The sequence below is a fragment of the Engystomops pustulosus genome, unplaced genomic scaffold (assembly GCF_040894005.1).
Source record: "Engystomops pustulosus unplaced genomic scaffold, aEngPut4.maternal MAT_SCAFFOLD_114, whole genome shotgun sequence".
Taxonomy (NCBI): domain Eukaryota; kingdom Metazoa; phylum Chordata; class Amphibia; order Anura; family Leptodactylidae; genus Engystomops; species Engystomops pustulosus.
In genome coordinates, this window is record NW_027284995.1 from 142439 (window position 1) to 159538 (window position 17100).

Sequence of the window (17100 nt, forward strand, 5' to 3'; positions counted from 1 at the left end):
ATACACCACCACTAGGAGGAGATCACTACATACACATTATGCACCACCACTAGGGGGAGATCACTACATACACATTATACACCACCACTAAGAGGAGATCACTACATACACATTATACACCACCACTAGGGGGAGATCACTACATACACATTATACACCACCACTAGGAGAAGCTCACTACATACACATTATACACCACCACTAGGAGGAGATCACTACATACAGATTATACACCACCACTAGGGGGAGATCACTACATACAGATTATACACCATCACTAGGAGGAGATCACTACATACACATTATACACCACCACTAGGGGGAGATCACTACATACAGATTATACACCACCACTAGGAGGAGATCACTACATACACATTATACACCACCACTAGGGGGAGCTCACTACATACACATTATACACCACCACTAGGGGGAGATCACTACATACACATTATACACCACCACTAGGAGGAGATCACTACATACAGATTATACACCACCTATAGGAGGAGATCACTACATACACATTATACACCACCACTAGGAGGAGATCACTACATACACATTATACACCACCACTAGGGGGAGATCACTACATACACATTATACACCACCACTAGGAGGAGATCACTACATACAGATTATACAACACCACTAGGGGGAGCTCACTACATACAGATTATACACCACCACTAGGAGGCGATCACTACATACAGATTATACATCACCACTAGGAGGAGATCACTACATACACATTATACACCACCACTAGGAGGAGATCACTACATGCAGATTATACACCACCACTAGGAGGAGATCACTACATGCAGATTATACACCACCACTAGGGGGAGCTCACTACATACACATTATACACACCCACTAGGAGGAGATCACTACATACAGATTATACATCACCACTAGGAGGAGATCACTACATACACATTATACACCACCACTAGGAGGAGATCACTACATACAGATTATACACCACCACTAGGGGGAGATCACTACATACAGATTATACACCACCACTAGGGGGAGATCACTACATACAGATTATACACCACCACTAGGGGGAGATCACTACATACACATTATACACCACCACTAGGAGGAGATCACTACATACACATTATACACCACCACTAGGGGGAGATCACTACATACACATTATACACCACCACTAGGGGGAGATCACTACATACACATTATACACCACCACTAGGAGGAGCTCACTACATACACATTATACACCACCACTAGGTGGAGATCACTACATACACATTATACACCACCACTAGGGGGAGATCACTACATACACATTATACACCACCACCAGGAGGAGATCACTACATACCTATTATACACCACCACTAGGAGGAGATCACTACATACACATTATACACCACCACTAGGAGGAGATCACTACATACACATTATACACCACCACTAGGGGGAGATCACTACATACTGATTATACACCACCACTAGGGGGAGCTCACTACATACAGATTATACACCACCACTAGGGGGAGCTCACTACATACAGATTATACACCACCACTAGGGGGAGATCACTACATACAGATTATACACCACCACTAGGAGGAGATCACTACATACAGATTATACACCACCACTAGGGGGAGATCACTACATACAGATTATACACCACCACTAGGAGGAGATCACTACATACACATTATACACCACCACTAGGAGGAGATCACTACATACAGATTATACACCACCACTAGGAGATCACTACATACACATTATACATCACCACTAGGGGGAGATCACTACATACAGATTATACACCACCACTAGGAGGAGATCACTACATACAGATTATACACCACCACTAGGGGGAGATCACTACATACAGATTATACACCACCACTAGGAGGAGATCACTACATACATATTATACACCACCACTAGGGGGAGATCACTACATACACATTATACACCACCACTAGGGGGAGATCACTACATACACATTATACACCACCACTAGGGGGAGATCACTACATACAGATTATACACCACCACTAGGAGGAGATCACTACATACAGATTATACACCACCACTAGGGGGAGCTCACTACATACAGATTATACACCACCACTAGGGGGAGATCACTACATACAGATTATACACCACCACTAGGAGGAGATCACTACATACAGATTATACACCACCACTAGGGGGAGATCACTACATACAGATTATACACCACCACTAGGAGGAGCTCACTACATACACATTATACACCACCACTAGGGGGAGATCACTACATACAGATTATACACCACCACTAGGGGGAGATCACTACACACAGATTATACACCACCACTAGGGGGAGATCACTACATACACATTATACACCACCACTAGGAGGAGATCACTACATACACATTATACACCACCACTAGGGGGAGATCACTACACACAGATTATACACCACCACTAGGGGGAGATCACTACATACAGATTATACACCACCACTAGGGGGAGATCACTACATACACATTATACACCACCACTAGGAGGAGATCACTACATACACATTATACACCACCACTAGGGGGAGATCACTACATACACATTATACACCACCACTAGGGGGAGATCACTACATACACATTATACACCACCACTAGGAGGAGATCACTACATACAGATTATACACCACCACTAGGGGGAGATCACTACATACACATTATACACCACCACTAGGGGGAGATCACTACATACACATTATACACCACCACTAGGAGGAGATCACTACATACACATTATACACCACCACTAGGAGGAGATCACTACATACAGATTATACACCACCACTAGGAGGAGATCACTACATACACATTATACACCACCACTAGGGGGAGATCACTACATACACATTATACACCACCACTAGGAGGAGATCACTACATACACATTATACACCACCACTAGGAGGAGATCACTACATACACATTATACACCACCACTAGGAGTAGATCACTACATACACATTATACACCACCACTAGGAGGAGATCACTACATACACATTATACACCACCACTAGGGGGAGATCACTACATACACATTATACACCACCACTAGGGGGAGATCACTACATACACATTATACACCACCACTAGGAGGAGCTCACTACATACACATTATACACCACCACTAGGAGGAGATCACTACATACACATTATACACCACCACTAGGAGGAGATCACTACATACACATTATACACCACCACTAGGGGGAGATCACTACATACACATTATACACCACCACTAGGGGGAGATCACTACATACACATTATACACCACCACTAGGAGGAGATCACTACATACACATTATACACCACCACTAGGGGGAGATCACTACATACACATTATACACCACTACTAGGGGGAGATCACTACATACACATTATACACCACCACTAGGAGGAGATCACTACATACAGATTATACACCACTACTAGGGGGAGATCACTACATACACATTATACACCACCACTAGGGGGAGATCACTACATACACATTATACACCACCACTAGGAGGAGATCACTACATACACATTATACACCACCACTAGGAGGAGATCACTACATACACATTATACACCACCACTAGGAGGAGATCACTACATACAGATTATACACCACCACTAGGGGGAGATCACTACATACACATTATACACCACCACTAGGAGGAGATCACTACATACAGATTATACACCACCACTAGGAGGATATCACTACATACACATTATACACCACCACTAGGGGGAGATCACTACATACAGATTATACATCACCACTAGGAGGAGATCACTACATACAGATTATACACCACCACTAGGGGGAGATCACTACATACACATTATACACCACCACTAGGGGGAGCTCACTACATACACATTATACACCACCACTAGGGGGTGCTCATTACATACACATTATACACCACCACTAGGAGGAGATCACTACATACATATTATACACCACTACTAGGGGGAGATCACTACATACACATTATACACCACCACTAGGGGGAGATCACTACATACAGATTATACACCACCACTAGGGGGAGATCACTACATACACATTATACACCACCACTAGGGGGAGATCACTACATACACATTATACACCACCACTAGGGGGAGATCACTACATACACATTATACACCACCACTAGGAGGAGATCACTACATACAGATTATACACCACCACTAGGAGGAGATCACTACATACACATTATACACCACTACTAGGGGGAGCTCACTACATACACATTATACACCACCACTAGGAGGAGATCACTACATACACATTATACATCACCACTAGGAGGAGATCACTACATACACATTATACACCACCACTAGGAGGAGATCACTACATACACATTATACATCACCACTAGGGGGAGATCACTACATACACATTATACATCACCACTAGGGGGAGGTCACTACATACACATTATACACCACCACTAGGAGGAGCTCACTACATACACATTATACACCACCACTAGGGGGAGATCACTACATACACATTATACACCACCACTAGGGGGAGATCACTACATACACATTATACACCACCACTAGGGGGCGCTCACTACATACAGATTATACACCACCACTAGGGGGAGATCACTACATACACATTATACACCACCACTAGGGGGCGCTCACTACATACAGATTATACACCACCACTAGGAGGAGATCACTACATACACATTATACACCACCACTAGGAGGAGATCACTACATACAGATTATACACCACCACTAGGAGGAGATCACTACATACAGATTATACACCACCACTAGGGGGAGATCACTACATACATATTATACACCACCACTAGGAGGAGATCACTACATACACATTATACACCACCACTAGGGGGAGATCACTACATACAGATTATACACCACCACTAGGAGGAGATCACTACATACACATTATACACCACCACTAGGGGGAGATCACTACATACACATTATACACCACCACTAGGGGGAGATCACTACATACACATTATACACCACCACTAGGGGGAGATCACTACATACAGATTATACACCACCACTAGGAGGAGATCACTACATACACATTATACACCACCACTAGGGGGAGATCACTACATACACATTATACACCACCACTAGGGGGAGATCACTACATACAGATTATACACCACCACTAGGGGGAGATCACTACATACACATTATACACCACCACTAGGAGGAGATCACTACATACATATTATACACCACCACTAGGAGGAGATCACTACATACACATTATACACCACCACTAGGGGGAGATCACTACATACACATTATACACCACCACTAGGAGGAGATCACTACATACACATTATACACCACCACTAGGGGGAGATCACTACATACAGATTATTCCGACACCTGGAATGACATTGTCTGGGGGCAGTTAGTGTATATGTTGGAGATTTATGGTTGTCTCTTCTTCTATTTCCTCCCTCCGGTTGCGCTCTTGATTCTTCTCTCATCTTCTCATCGCTTTCCACATTTCACCTTTTTCAGTGATCCTGATTTCCTCCTCATGTACATGACATTTAGGACTACCCTACATGTTACGGTTGAATGGAAGTGGTTTTCTAGATGTTGTAGGATCACGGTGAAGTCCTGGCAATGCACCGATGCTCATTACACGGGGCCCCATGTTCCTGACTCTCCCGGTCCCACAATGTAACGGCGGGGGATCAGCCTCTACAAGACCCTCCCTACACTGAGATCCTGGTGAGGAGCTTGTGGTGACCAAGTCCATGTGAAGAGTAGATGTTAGTATGACAAGGCTGCAGGCCACTCCATTCGCCCCATAGTCCTAAATGTGATTTACTAAAGCAGAGACCGGGGGTCGGTGCTTTAATGGGGAACATATCAGGACTCAACATCATATAGAGACGGAACAAGACTGATCAGATGCTGGAGCCTCATCATGGACGGATTATCCTCGTGTTGTGTATCCAATCTATTATTTGTCATCTCATTGGGCCAATGTTACCTTCAAGAAAGCCAGCAGTTGGACCATATACCAACCTTCCATGGTCAATGAAGACACCATACTATTGTTCACCTGATCCCCATCGTGGTCCTGATAACAAGACATCACCAACGGGTCCGACTAATGGATAACGCTAATGGACTGGTGGGGGAAGAACTTTTGGGGTGTTTGTATCTTGAAATCCAGACCAGAAGAACCTTTAAGTATTGAGAAATACATGTGCTGATCAGTAGCATCTGCTGTAGGTCCCTGGACATTCTGATCATCCACCCCGCAGAATGAGCCTCACATGATGTTGAGTCCTGGTTGGGTTCCGAGAAGGACGGCCACACAATAGAACTGTGGGAATAATCTGGGCTGCCTCTAATAGACTTACACTGCACATCTACTCGAATGGACTTGATGGCCGGGACCCCAACCCCATTCTCGGCTTTACAATAGTATCGACCTCCCTGCATCCTCTGGACCTTCTCAATGCGCAAAGTCTCATTGTAGATGGAGGTCTCCTGGAACTTCTCTGAGGCACTGCCTGCAGTTTTAGTCCACCGTACCTGCAAAACAGAAGGACAGAAGAAGTCATAGTGACTCACAGCGAAGATCTGACATCATCCCCCGCCCACCTGACCGAGGATCTCTGTGACTGGTTACCCTCTTCTTTAATTACCCCCCCCCCCCCCTACTACAACATGAGATGTTTGTCCGCATCTCTTCATGAAAAAGTCTCTAGATATCATTCGCTTTCAGATTTGGTGACATCTGTCCTTATGTTGGGCCTCCCTACTTATCCTTCATCAATTTCTTGAGTCTCATCATCAGTTTTCAGGATTCTCTAAACTTCTATCAGTCTCCAGGGTTCTTCAATCGCTGAGGTAGGTCTCTACCACATAACAGCTTAAAAGGTTCTCCTATAACTTACCACCCACAATTATCCTGACCTCTACCATCATTAACATCCATTAGTCTGGAGGCTTCTTCCATCACTAACCACTAATCAATCTCCAGAGAACGTCCATCACTTACCGCCTATCAGTCTCCAGGATCACTCACCACTAACCACCAGATAGTTCCCAGCATTCTTCCATCATTAAGCACCCATCCATCTCCAGACTTCACCCATCAGGAACGTCCCACCAGTCCACAGACCTCTCTAACCACGCTTCAGCCTCCAGTGTTCTACCACCACGAACCATCCATCGATCTCCAGACTTCACCCATCAGGAACGTCCCACCAGTCCACAGACATCTCTAACCACGCTTCAGCCTCCAGTGTTCTACCACCACGAACCATCCATCGATCTCCAGACTTCCACCATCAAGAATGACCCAACAGTCTCTGGACTCTACCATAAGGAAGGACCCACCCGTCTCCAGACTTCTTCCATCACCAACCACACTTCAACCTCTAGACTTCTGCCATGAAGAATTACCCGCCAGTTTCTAAACTTCTACCATAAGGAACGACCCACCAGTCTCCAGACTTCATCCAACACTAACCACGCTTCAGCCTCTAGTCTTCTACCACCAAAAACCATTCATCAATCTCCAGAATTCCACCATCAAGAATGACCCAACAGTCTCTAGACTCTACCATAAGGAACGACCCACCCGTCTCCAAACTTCTTCCATCACTAACCACACTTGAGCCTCTAGCCTTCAGCCATGAAGAATTACCCACCACTTCTACCATAAGCTGTGACCACATGTGTCCATTCTGCTTCCACCACTAACCACGCTTCAGCCTCTAGTCTTCTACCACCAGGAACTATCCATCAATCTCCAGATTTCCTCCATCAAGAATGACCCAACAGTCTCTGGACTCTACCATAAGGAACGACCCACCCGTCTCCAGACTTCATCCATCACTAACCACGCTTCAGCCTCCAGTCTTCTACCATCAGGAACCATCAATCTCCAGACTTCCACCATCAAGAATGACCCAACAGTCTCTAGACTCTACCATAAGGAACGACCCACCCGTCTCCAGACTTCTTCCATCACTAACCACACTTGAGCCTCTAGACTTCAGCCATGAAGAATTACCCACCACTTCTACCATAAGCTGTGACCACGTGCGTCCATTCTGCTTCCACCACTAACCACCACTTCTACCATAAGCTGTGACCACGTGCGTCCATTCTGCTTCCACCACTAACCACGCTTCAGCCTCCAGGACGCATCCACCCGTCTCCAGATCTCATCACCGGCTCCATAACTTCAGAATAGAGACCACACGACAGACGTGTCTCCTTTGCCCTACGCTTCTCCTCACAATCACAATCATCCGTCTTCTCCGACTCTGATAACTCCGGAGCTTTGTGTCTCGAACCCCAGGAAAGTGAGAAAGTAAGATTGTATCTGTCTAACAAGGCGAACGCTATAAACGCCAGACTCCGGGGATCATAAAATAATACATCAAAAGCCTCCACTCGTATAATGCCGCATGTAATAAAACCCTTCCTGCTACATAAGTAATAGACCTGAGCGAGGGGACAAAGGACTTATGCCGAAATCTGGGACAATCAATAGAGGCAGAAGAATGAAAGGCTCCGACCAACACTCTTCTCCGCAATCAATCTCCCAAAGCTTTCATTACACAGATACATAGGGCGCCGCCTCGGCACAAGTGGCTGCTGCGGGGGGGGGGGGGGGGGGGTGCTGCCGGAGGAGCGAGTCCGGGGCCGCATTGTCATCCAGGACACTTAATAAACCCTCCGGATACATTCATCTTCAACAACTCAATAAGGACTTACAATGTTACCGGCAGAGGCACAAAAGGAAGAATATTCATGAATATGTGCCGGCTGCCGACCAATCAGAGCTCAGGATGTCAGCCTGACCTTGACCTCACCTGCCCAGGGACAGGATTATGTCCATCACATGTAATCACTACAGGATGAGGAGCTCGGTGCAGCCCCGGGGTCAGCGCATGGGACCAGACAATGGCTGGAGGAGACCTCCGCAGGGTTCATCTCACCACAATGCTGCCTCATATTTCCGGGATTTCGGGTATTAAGGTCTCTGGTGTGGACTACAATGTGTCACATTCCACGCAAAATCCACTGAGATGGAAATCTGAAGATTCATGATTGTCCTGTGCTGGGACTTCCCGCTGTGAGAGGGTAAGAGAGAGCTGCACCACTCATTGGGCAGTGCACATTGTAATGTCCATTACCTCTGCCTTGTAGAAGGTTCACTGGACTTTTAGTACCTGTTCTAATGGGACAATGAGTGGGGGTGGTCCAAACATGTGTTCATGGATCCTATTAAGGAGTCTGGGGGATTCCTCCTGCAGGACCCTCATCTCTTGACTGGACCTCAACTGCCTCAGACAAAGACTCCATTGAGTTATATGGGGAATGTGTATTTCTCCATGTCACCTGCGGGGGCGCTGTAGAGAAGCAAGACGCTTCTATCTACTATAAAGAACATCTAGAAACCTATGGAAAGCCTTAACCCCAGATCTCCCGGGGTCAGCGATTCCTCGGAGTCTCCTGTTATGACATCACCATGTTAACCCTTTCCCAGCATCCTACCTGCGGCCGTGGGTGCCCACTGATCAGGCACTGCAGCACCAGGGTATCGCCCTCTCGGATGGTGTACACCCGCTCACTCATGTTGTCCTCTTTCACCACACATGCCTGACCGGCATGAATTATCTGGGCCTGAGCTGGTGCTGCAAACAAAACAAAAAGAGGGGGTTACTGTGCGCCCAGAAAAGTCCCATGAAGAACATCAATAATATTGAAGGTCCCACCTATAGGGAAAACCTGACACCCAACCCGGCCAGGCGGCTCCATTCCAGGCTTTGATCCAAAAACAGCGCCTCACCTGTCCGCAGGCTGTGTCAGGTATTGCACCGCAACTCCCCTGTAGCGCTGAGGTGCAATCCCCAGACACAACCTCAGGACAGGGGGGGGGCAAACATGTAAACAAAATGTTAAAATTCAGATAAAGGTAAGAAAGCCCATTGTCCTGCAGCAGCGCTCCCCCTCTATGGTCTGCAGCAGCGCTCCCCCTCTATGGTCTGCAGCAGCGCTCCCCCTCTATGGTCTGCAGCAGCGCTCCCCCTCTATGGTCTGCAGCAGCGCTCCCCCTCTATGGTCTGCAGCAGCGCTCCCCCTCTATGGTCTGCAGCAGCGCTCCCCCTCTGTGGTCTGCAGCAGCGCTCCCCCTCTGTGGTCTGCAGCAGCACTCCCCCTCTATGGTCTGCAGCAGCGCTCCCCCTCTATGGTCTGAAGCAGCGCTCCCCCTCTATGGTCTGCAGCAGCGCTCCCCCTCTATGGTCTGCAGCAGCGCTCCCCCTCTGTGGTCTGCAGCAGCGCTCCCCCTCTGTGGTCTGCAGCAGCGCTCCCCCTCTATGGTCTGCAGCAGCGCTCCCCCTCTATGGTCTGCAGCAGCGCTCCCCCTCTATGGTCTGCAGCAGCGCTCCCCCTCTGTGGTCTGAAGCAGCGCTCCCCCTCTGTGGTCTGCAGCAGCGCTCCCCCTCTGTGGTCTGCAGCAGCGCTCCCCCTCTGTGGTCTGCAGCAGCGCTCCCCCCCTGTGGTCTGCAGCAGCGCTCCCCCTCTATGGTCTGCAGCAGCGCTCCCCCTCTATGGTCTGCAGCAGCGCTCCCCCTCTATGGTCTGCAGCAGCGCTCCCCCTCTATGGTCTGCAGCAGCGCTCCCCCTCTATGGTCTGCAGCAGCGCTCCCCCTCTATGGTCTGCAGCAGCGCTCCCCCTCTATGGTCTGCAGCAGCGCTCCCCCTCTATGGTCTGCAGCAGCGCTCCCCCTCTATGGTCTGCAGCAGCGCTCCCCCTCTATGGTCTGCAGCAGCGCTCCCCCTCTATGGTCTGCAGCAGCGCTCCCCCTCTATGGTCTGCAGCAGCGCTCCCCCTCTATGGTCTGCAGCAGCGCTCCCCCTCTATGGTCTGCAGCAGCGCTCCCCCTCTATGGTCTGCAGCAGCGCTCCCCCTCTATGGTCTGCAGCAGCGCTCCCCCTCTATGGTCTGCAGCAGCGCTCCCCCTCTATGGTCTGCAGCAGCGCTCCCCCTCTATGGTCTGCAGCAGCGCTCCCCCTCTATGGTCTGCAGCAGCGCTCCCCCTCTATGGTCTGCAGCAGCGCTCCCCCTCTATGGTCTGCAGCAGCGCTCCCCCTCTGTGGTCTGCAGCAGCGCTCCCCCTCTGTGGTCTGCAGCAGCGCTCCCCCTCTATGGTCTGCAGCAGCGCTCCCCCTCTATGGTCTGAAGCAGCGCTCCCCCTCTATGGTCTGCAGCAGCGCTCCCCCTCTATGGTCTGCAGCAGCGCTCCCCCTCTGTGGTCTGCAGCAGCGCTCCCCCTCTGTGGTCTGCAGCAGCGCTCCCCCTCTATGGTCTGCAGCAGCGCTCCCCCTCTATGGTCTGCAGCAGCGCTCCCCCTCTATGGTCTGCAGCAGCGCTCCCCCTCTGTGGTCTGAAGCAGCGCTCCCCCTCTGTGGTCTGCAGCAGCGCTCCCCCTCTGTGGTCTGCAGCAGCGCTCCCCCTCTGTGGTCTGCAGCAGCGCTCCCCCCCTGTGGTCTGCAGCAGCGCTCCCCCCCTGTGGTCTGCAGCAGCGCTCCCCCTCTATGGTCTGCAGCAGCGCTCCCCCTCTATGGTCTGCAGCAGCGCTCCCCCTCTATGGTCTGCAGCAGCGCTCCCCCTCTATGGTCTGCAGCAGCGCTCCCCCTCTATGGTCTGCAGCAGCGCTCCCCCTCTATGGTCTGCAGCAGCGCTCCCCCTCTATGGTCTGCAGCAGCGCTCCCCCTCTATGGTCTGCAGCAGCGCTCCCCCTCTATGGTCTGCAGCAGCGCTCCCCCTCTATGGTCTGCAGCAGCGCTCCCCCTCTATGGTCTGCAGCAGCGCTCCCCCTCTATGGTCTGCAGCAGCGCTCCCCCTCTATGGTCTGCAGCAGCGCTCCCCCTCTATGGTCTGCAGCAGCGCTCCCCCTCTATGGTCTGCAGCAGCGCTCCCCCTCTATGGTCTGCAGCGGAGGAGTCAGTAATTAAGATAAAACACTTTCTCCATCAGGTCCCATTGATCTCTCGCTCTGTATAACTTCCCTTCATATAAGGATCAGACGCTGCTCGGCCGCCTGTCATGTGGCGGGAAATGGGCCGCGGTCGGGTCCTTGCGCTATTATTGATCTGACAACATCTTTCTGATATCATAACGTCTAAATCGATGTCAGGACTCGGGATTTATCTGCAACTCTTCTCCACCTTGTTAAAGGCAATGAGTTACATCGCAACATTGTTACCCGGACAATTACAGGAAAACAGGAGGAGGGGAAGTGCTCACAACGAGGAGGAGGAGGGGGGGGAAGTGCTCACAACGAGGAGGGGGAGGGGGGAGTGCTCGCAACGAGGAGGAGGAGGAGGGGGGAGTGCTCGCAACGAGGAGGAGGGGGGAGGTGCTCACAACGAAGAGGAGGAGGAGGAGGAGGGGGGGTGCTCGCAACGAGGAGGAGGAAGATGTCGGTATGAAATCTCCATATAATGATGAAGCAGTGGGCGAGGGTCTTCCGCATTCTCTAGTTTGGCCGCCCCCGTGTCATTATCACTTACAGTTTGGGGGGAGCAGCCGCCGCCCCTCCCCCGGTGACAGGCGTCTGTTCACACTTTGTATTGAAGATTGGAAATATATGTAAATAATTCATTAACCTGAAGAAACTCTGCGTCTGGCATCAATCTCCAGCTGCGCGTCTGACAGGTGAACGCCGCTGCCCCAGGATGCAATGCGTGCGCCACGTAATTATACACCCGGCTTGTTACAACCTGTCCGTGCGCACAGCAGAGCCCAACGTGCGCTCAGCGTGTGCTCCCAGAATCCTGCGCTCGGCGTGTGCTCCCAGAATCCTGCGCTCGGCGCGTGCTCCCAGAATCCTGCGCTCGGCGTGTGCTCCCAGAATCCTGCGCTCGGCGTGTGCTCCCAGAATCCTGCGCTCGGCGTGTGCTCCCAGAATCCTGCGCTCGGCGTGTGCTCCCAGAATCCTGCGCTCGGCGTGTGCTCCCAGAATCCTGCGCTCGGCGTGTGCTCCCAGAATCCTGCGCTCGGCGTGTGCTCCCAGAATCCTGCGCTCGGCGTGTGCTCCCAGAATCCTGCGCTCGGCGTGTGCTCCCAGAATCCTGCGCTCGGCGTGTGCTCCCAGAATCCTGCGCTCGGCGTATACTCCCAGAATCCTGCGCTCGGCGTGTGCTCCCAGAATCCTGCGCTCGGCGTGTGCTCCCAGAATCCTGCGCTCGGCGTATACTCCCAGAATCCTGCGCTCGGCGTGTGCTCCCAGAATCCTGCGCTCGGCGTGTGCTCCCAGAATCCTGCGCTCGGCGTGTGCTCCCAGAATCCTGCGCTCGGCGTATACTCCCAGAATCCTGCGCTCGGCGTGTGCTCCCAGAATCCTGCGCTCGGCGCGTGCTCCCAGAATCCTGCGCTCGGCGCGTGCTCCCAGAATCCTGCGCTCGGCGTGTGCTCCCAGAATCCTGCGCTCGGCGTGTGCTCCCAGAATCCTGCGCTCGGCGTGTGCTCCCAGAATCCTGCGCTCGGCGTGTGCTCCCAGAATCCTGCGCTCGGCGTGTGCTCCCAGAATCCTGCGCTCGGCGTGTGCTCCCAGAATCCTGCGCTCGGCGTGTGCTCCCAGAATCCTGCGCTCGGCGTGTGCTCCCAGAATCCTGCGCTCGGCGTGTGCTCCCAGAATCCTGCGCTCGGCGTGTGCTCCCAGAATCCTGCGCTCGGCGTGTGCTCCCAGAATCCTGCGCTCGGCGTATACTCCCAGAATCCTGCGCTCGGCGTGTGCTCCCAGAATCCTGCGCTCGGCGTGTGCTCCCAGAATCCTGCGCTCGGCGTGTGCTCCCAGAATCCTGCGCTCGGCGTGTGCTCCCAGAGTCCTGCGCTCGGCGTGTGCTCCCAGAATCCTGCGCTCGGCGTGTGCTCCCAGAATCCTGCGCTCGGCGTGTGCTCCCAGAATCCTGCGCTCGGCGTATACTCCCAGAATCCTGCGCTCGGCGTGTGCTCCCAGAATCCTGCGCTGTGGCTGAGCTGAGTGGCCGTACACACGGAGACACAAAGGTCCTGAGACCTGAACCATCCCGGGACCTCCGAAACATCACAGAACATTTGTATGGATGGAGGAGACGGATATATATCTCACTGATCACTGAAATAACCTATAATACTGCAAGATCTTTGGAGGAAACTTCTATATGGATGATGGGAGCGCAGTGTGGGGACCTTCTATATGGACGACAGGAGCGCAGTGTGGGGCCTTCCATATGGACGATAGGAGCTCAGTGTTGGGACCTTCTATATGGACGATAGGAGCTCAGTGTGGGGACCTTCTATATGGACGATAGGAGCTCATTGTGGGGACCTTCCATATGGACGATAGGAGCTCAGTGTGGGGACCTTCTATATGGACGATAGGAGCTCAGTGTGGGGACCTTCCATATGGACGATAGGAGCTCAGTGTGGGGACCTTCTATATGGACGATAGGAGCTCAGTGTGGGGACCTTCTATATGGACGATAGGAGCTCAGTGTGGGGACCTTCTATATGGACGATAGGAGCTCAGTGTGGGGACCTTCTATATGTGTGGGGACCTTCTATATGGACAATAGGAGCTCAGTGTGGGAACCTTCTATATGGACAATGGGAGCTCAGTGTAAGGACCTTCTATATGGACAATGGGAGCTCAGTGTAGGGACGTTCTATATGGATGATAGGAGCTCAGTGTGGTGAGCTTCTATATGGATGTTAGGAGCTCAGTGTGGGGACCTTCTATATGGACAGTGGGAGCTCAGTGTGGGGATGTTCTATATGGACGTTAGCAGCTCAGTGTGGTGAGCTTATATATGGACAATAGGAGCTCAGTGTGGGGACATTCTATATGGACGATAGGAGCTCAGTGTCGGGACATTCTATATGGACAATAGGAGCTCAGTGTGGGGACATTCTATATGGACGATAAGAGCTCAGTGTGGGGACTTTCTATATGAACAATAGGAGCTCAGTATTGGAACCTTCTATATGGACAGCAGGAGCTCAGTGTGGGGACCTTCTATATGGACAGCAGGAGCTCAGTGTAAGGACCTTCTATATGGACAGCAAGAGCTCAGTGTGGGAACCTTTCATATGGACGATGTGAGCTCAGTGTGAGGACCTTCTATAAGAACAGCAGGGGCTCAGTGTGGGGACCTTTTATATGGACATTAGGAGCTCAGTGTGGGGACCTTCTATATGGACAATGGGAGCTCAGTGTGGGGACCTTCTATATGGACAGTGGGAGCTCAGTGTGGGGACGTTCTATATGGATGATAGGAGCTCAGTGTGGTGAGCTTATCTATGGACATTAGGAGCTCAGTGTGGGAACCTTTTATATGGATGATAGGAGCTCAGTGTGGGGACCTTCTATATGGACATTAGGAGCTCAGTGTGGGGACCTTCTATATGGACATTAGGAGCTCAGTGTGGGGACCTTCTATATGGACAATGGGAGCTCAGTGTGGGGACCTTCTATATGGACAGTGGGAGCTCAGTGTGGGGACGTTCTATATGGATGATAGGAGCTCAGTGTGGTGAGCTTATCTATGGACATTAGGAGCTCAGTGTGGGAACCTTTTATATGGATGATAGGAGCTCAGTGTGGGGACCTTCTAAATGGACCACAGGATCTCAGGCCCCCATCTGCTGTAGTGTCTGACAGCAGAGGCGCAGACCCTCATCACAGTCTCTGTAGTGTCTGACAGCAGAGGCGCGGACCCCCATCACAGTCTCTGTAGTGTCTGACAGCAGAGGTGCAGACCCCCCATCACAGTCTCTGGAGTGTCTGACAGCAGAGGCGCAGACCCCCCATCACAGTCTCTGTAGTGTCTGACAGCAGAGGCGCAGACCCCCATCACAGTCTCTATAGTGTCTGACAGCAGAGGTGCGGACCCCCCATCACAGTCTCTGTAGTGTCTGACAGCAGAGGCGCAGACCCCCCATCACAGTCTCTGTAGTGTCTGACAGCAGAGGCGCGGACCCCCATCACAGTCTCTGTAGTGTCTGACAGCAGAGGCGCAGACCCCCATCACAGTCTCTGTAGTGTCTGACAGCAGAGGCGCTGACCCCCATCACAGTCTCTGTAGTGTCTGACAGCAGAGGTGCAGACCCCCCATCACAGTCTCTGTAGTGTCTGACAGCAGAGGCGCGGACCCCCCATCACAGTCTCTGTAGTGTCTGACAGCAGAGGCGCAGACCCTCATCACAGTCTCCGTAGTGTCTGACAGCAGAGGCGCGGACCCCCCATCACAGTCTCTGTAGTGTCTGACAGCAGAGGCGCGGACCCCCCATCACAGTCTCTGTAGTGTCTGACAGCAGAGGTGCAGACCCCCCATCACAGTCTCCGTAGTGTCTGACAGCAGAGGCGCGGACCCTCATCACAGTCTCCGTAGTGTCTGACAGCAGAGGCGCGGACCCCCCATCACAGTCTCTGTAGTGTCTGACAGCAGAGGCGCGGACCCCCCATCACAGTCTCTGTAGTGTCTGACAGCAGAGGCGCAGACCCCCATCACAGTCTCTGTAGTGTCTGACAGCAGAGGCGCGGACCCTCATCACAGTCTCTGTAGTGTCTGACAGCAGAGGCGCGGACCCCCCATCACAGTCTCTGTAGTGTCTGACAGCAGAGGCGCAGACCCCCCATCACAGTCTCTGTAGTGTCTGACAGCAGAGGTGCAGACCCCCCATCACAGTCTCCGTAGTGTCTGACAGCAGAGGCGCGGACCCTCATCACAGTCTCTGTAGTGTCTGACAGCAGAGGCGCGGACCCCCCATCACAGTCTCTGTAGTGTCTGACAGCAGAGGCGCGGACCCCCCATCACAGTCTCTGTAGTGTCTGACAGCAGAGGCGCAGACCCCCATCACAGTCTCTATAGTGTCTGACAGCAGAGGCGCGGACCCCCCATCACAGTCTCTGTAGTGTCTGACAGCAGAGGCGCGGACCCTCATCACAGTCTCCGTAGTGTCTGACAGCAGAGGC

At 51.6% G+C, this 17100-nt stretch overlaps 1 protein-coding gene across 1 annotated transcript in view; it reads right to left on the reverse strand.

The window, feature by feature from the left end:
* MDGA1 (MAM domain containing glycosylphosphatidylinositol anchor 1) overlaps positions 1-17100 on the reverse strand; it is a gene marked incomplete at its 3' end in the record, with an annotated part of 232098 nt that overhangs the window by 97136 nt on the left and 117862 nt on the right. Inside the window, exons 2-3 of the mRNA XM_072131647.1 lie at positions 9632-9771; positions 6475-6649 (exon numbers count right to left, since the gene is read on the reverse strand). Of these exons, the coding sequence (XP_071987748.1) occupies positions 6475-6649; positions 9632-9771 (315 nt within the window). The remainder of the gene's footprint in view (positions 1-6474; positions 6650-9631; positions 9772-17100) is intronic.